The following is a 4,480-nucleotide window of genomic DNA, read 5'->3' on the forward strand; positions in this document are numbered from 1 at the left end:
ATCTCTCCTCTCTACAATGGTGTGCTAAGATTTACGATTTGGGTAGAATTAGCCATGCGGGTGAGAACAATGTAACTTTCCTCACGAATATTTATTGCAATCCCCGAAGTGTTTTCGTAGCCGCCACTTATGAGCGTCCTGTATTGTGAGGTTTATTTGCATTAGGGATGGGGAACGTTCTTCATGCAAACACCTGGGCTTATATGACAAGAAGGATTGTCATGCATGAACAAGAGTATTTATTATTTGTTGCTCGGCACACCTGACCTTCCGGCTGGAAAAGTTTTAGCCAACTAATCAGGGAGCAAAATGTACATCTGACTTAGATGATCAATGAGCCATCATGAATAGGAATAGGGAATGACCATTCATTGTACTGGTTTGTAGAATCAGTGACCATTTTGACAGGGATTTCATAATCCAGTTGGAGAACCCAACCTCTTGTCTATATATATGAGATCTCCTCCCTTGGGCTGCATTGAGGGAGCATCTGTGGAGCTCAGCACTAACAGACTCCAGCAGACCCACAAACCACTTCCACCATGAAGACAGCAGCTGTCGTTGTGTTCCTTGCTCTGGGGCTTTTCTCCAGCTTTCAGGGTGAGTAACTTTTGCTGCAGCCTGTACAGAGCTCTGTGTCTGACCCTCTAACCTTCAGCAGGGGCTCGACTGTTAAAAACCAGCTTGGCTCCAGCTATGGACATTTGGGTGTCAAGACTAAGCAGGGAAAGTGGCTCATGGCAGAAACAGTAATTTCCTTTGGAAAGATGTTACTCAGGGGCCATTATGGGCTTTTACCCAAACCCCAATCTGGGCGCTGCAAACAATCCACCTGCAGTTAATCCAGGGCAATGATGATAGTATTTACGGGTCTGACTGTGGGTGCATTTGTCTACACGCTTCCATCAGACAATCCTTTGTGGTTTTCTAGCCTGATTGTAAATCTCCATTCCCACGGGGGCTGATTCTCATCTCACACACACTGCCGTGGACCTGCCGGTGAGGGTCATGGAGTTACATTACCGTACAACTGGGGTTAGCATAGGGAACCTTCCCACGGTCACATTTGCCAGTGAGGAAGCTGCATGCATTGTCCTGCAGAGATGAATGTTCTTAAGTGACTTTCCCGCCAGCATTTCCCTGCATTGTGTCATTGTGTCTGTGTTTTTGTTCCAGATGCTACTGCTCAGGATGGTAAGGTGAGTCCAACTCTCACTGTTAATTAATTGTTCCCTTCCCCTGGTTTGTAACATCAAGCAGCCCGTGATCTCTGGGTTAGAAACATGCTAGGACTCAGGAGTAAATTGGGAGCAGGCTTGACCCTGTGCCCTAGTGAGGGGAGAGTGAATCCCTGGGGCTGAGACTCCATGTGGTCCGAGCGATGGATTCCATCCTTTACTGGACAGGACACCATCTGTGATGGGCCTGGGGGAGGCACCGGGAGCAACTCAGAGACAGAAGGGGGAGGGGACGGTATCACAAGAGCATGAGGAGTTTTCTATCTGGGATGCGGGTTCGGAAGAGTCTGGGGGACCAGGGAGACGGGCAGCGTGGTTGCCCTTTCTTAGCTCCTGCTGGCAGCAACAGGGGAATTGGGAAATCAGTTCATCAGAGCTGAGGAGCAGGTTAGATAGTGGGAGCCCTGGGAGGCAGGGACTGTCCCTTCTGTATTCATAGCACACCCAGTACCATGGGACACCAGCAGGGCCCTCATGTAACACAAAGAATGGCATTAATAATAATAATATCATCAGCCACAGGGTTTCTGCAGTGAGTACCGGAAGCTACCTTCTATCTGCACCAAGGAGCTCCACCCGGTCTGTGGCACTGATAACAAAACATACAGCAACAAATGCTTCTTTTGCAAAGCAGTGTGGTGAGTACAGGAATAAATGGCTCATTCATAAAAACTAAAACCCAGTTGTCGTGTAACTATAGCTGCTGCCTGCACCCATTTGTCTTTACCTCCTATAGGCTGGGTCAACTTCCTCAGTCGAATTTTTCCTGTCAGCGAATAAGCTCTGGTGAATTCGACATGCTGATGCCTTGACTGGAGCTTTGCCCTCGTTGCCCATAAGGGTTGCAGCCCTGAGTTCTGTGTCTCTGTCTTTCCTTCTAGGGAAAACCTTGGAAGTCTTTGCTTTAAGCAAGAAGGAGAATGCTGAGTCCTCGATGGAGCTCAGGGCTGAGGAAGAGCTGGACCCTGTTTGCTTTTAGTTCCCACCAGCAGATCCCCACATGGAGACACGGTCTCTGCTCCTCCTCCATTTCGAGGGCTCCTGCCACCATCGCTGACTCTACAGCTGATGTTTAATAAAGTCAACTCAGCCAATTTCTTTACTTCTGTGATTTTTAACCTTCCCTCCCTCCACACACCCAACTCACTCCCCACATTCCTCCCCAACCCGCCCAGACCCAGGAGCTGCAGAGGCTGCCCATCTCCTTGTTGGTGCACAGGAGACCACAGGGACCCTCCGGCCAGGGTCTGTGGTGCCTTCATGCCCCTGTGCAGCAGACCAACAATCTGCTGACCTTGCTTGGTCCTCAGCAGGAGTATCAGCTGCCTCAATTTGGGGCTGCACTGGGGGGAGTCTCCCTCTGCCCCCAACCTATGAACACGGCATCCCTGGCTGTCCATTGATGCCACGTCACCCTTCCCCTCCCGCCAGGCCGAGACTGGCCGTCCAAACGAGAGTTACACGCAAACGGGCTGGTGCCTGGACTTGAAAGCAGCTGGCACAGCTGTAGGGACTGGGCACCTGGAGCCCAGACTGGGCTGGGTTACTTGGGATGCCCGGTGGCTGTTGTGAGGACGCAGAGGAGCTCTCGACCCGTATGGCTGAACGTAAATAATCTCTCCTCCTCCGCCGTGGGCCAAGACAATGTACAAAGCTTGGTGCTGAGTGTTTCAAACAGACCCTTCCAATGTCAAAGGCTGTTCTTAGCCAGTTCCTGCCCAGAATAAAAATGCCTCAATTCAGCAGATCATTTTGTTTCCCAACTACTAGTGTGACCAGCTCTAGCTGGGAGCCTCATTGTTTAATATTTGTAAGTTTTTTTGGGTGGGGGGACACGACACAACCCATTTAACTAATACACTTGGAACGATTCTTCATCAGGCTTCTAGCTTGTATGTTGTAGCCCCATTTCCGACCCGTCGTCTGTTTGTTTCTTTAGACTGTAAACCGCCCAGGGCAGGGCCTGATGCTTTTCTGTGTCTGGTCAGCACCCAGCACAAAGGGGGCCCTGACCCCAGCCTCTATGGGGGGCTTTGGGGGGAGAGGAGAAGAAGAAAGGTACGTGCTGGCCACTTGCGTCTGCTGAATAGTAACTGGAGCTGGGAAGAAGGCCTTGCCATCGCTGTTGGGATCATAGGCCAAATATTGGCTGGAATTGAGGATCGGTTTGTCCCGTTTGTACTAAGTCGTTCAGCTAGGCCACACATTGCACTAGAGCTTCTTCGGACTGGATGCGGCTCTTGCCAAGCCAATTTGCGGCAGCCCTATCAGGGAAGTGCAGAGCCCCTCAGACCAGCATCGAACCCGTCCAGGGGCAGGCGTCACGGGTGTGCGGCATTGTCTGCCTTTGGCCTCAGCCCCATGTGGGGGCCTCCCGGTGGCCCCAGGAGTGAAGGGCCGGCTGCACATTGACCCTGGCTCACTTGACCCAGGTTCAGAAGGCCCCATGAGCGGCATGGCAAATCAAAGCCAGGTCCACGCGTGGGTGGGTCAGCTATAAAAGACTCGTTTCTGACATCAGCTGCAAGTCATTCTTCACACCACATCGACGGCACAGACACATCTGGGTAGGGCAGGAGCCCCGCAAAGGCTGACTCAAAGACAAGTGCACTCATGGGGGGTGTGGAAGAGGTCTGTGTACAGGGGTAGGCTTGGGTTTGCCCTGATCTTCTCAACCATCCTGGATGTAGCACCCTCCTGGCAGACATGTGGAGCCGTGATGTCGCTTAACACAGGGAGCCACGGTACTGGTGTGGGGCGAATCGTCCCAGTTACGAGGCGCGTGGCTGAGTGCGGTTGTGCACCAGCCAACCTGACGTGAGACGAATGGAGCCAGAGCAGAGCACAGAATTCTGCTGCAGAGTAACGGAGGGCTAACCGTATGATTGGAGAGTCTGTGCGTTTGCTTCTCCTGCAGTGCCAGCCCCTGGGCTTAGAAGGTTGTTACATGGTTAAGACATGTCAAGGAGCTATCTAGGGTTATGCCAAGGTAGACTGGGTGGGATTTGTGTTTCAAGCGATGCTCATTGAGACAGCAATTCAGATCTTGGCCTGCTCTGGCGTTATAAAGATGGAAAACACTCAGAACTGTCTTGGTGGTAACTGCCACCGACTGTAGTAATTTGACCATCTTCATCAAGTCAGTGCTTAGGGTTCGTCCCCTTTTGTACTAAGCCATTCAAGCTAGACCACACATTGAAATCCAGCCAGCACTGAGAACCTCCTTCCATCTGAGGACTTGT

The 4,480-nt window shown here is 51.5% G+C and overlaps 1 protein-coding gene across 1 annotated transcript; it reads left to right on the forward strand.

The window, feature by feature from the left end:
• Positions 1-542: 542 nt before the first annotated feature.
• On the forward strand, positions 543-2,165 carry LOC120370983 (ovomucoid-like). Its single transcript, XM_039486393.1, has 4 exons — positions 543-600; positions 1,177-1,199; positions 1,755-1,876; positions 2,120-2,165. Exons 1-4 carry the CDS (start codon positions 543-545, stop codon positions 2,163-2,165), a joined length of 249 nt encoding a protein of 82 aa, XP_039342327.1.
• Positions 2,166-4,480: the final 2,315 nt, after the last annotated feature.

This window comes from Mauremys reevesii, linkage group 8 (genome assembly GCF_016161935.1).
Source record: "Mauremys reevesii isolate NIE-2019 linkage group 8, ASM1616193v1, whole genome shotgun sequence".
NCBI lineage: Eukaryota > Metazoa > Chordata > Testudines > Geoemydidae > Mauremys > Mauremys reevesii.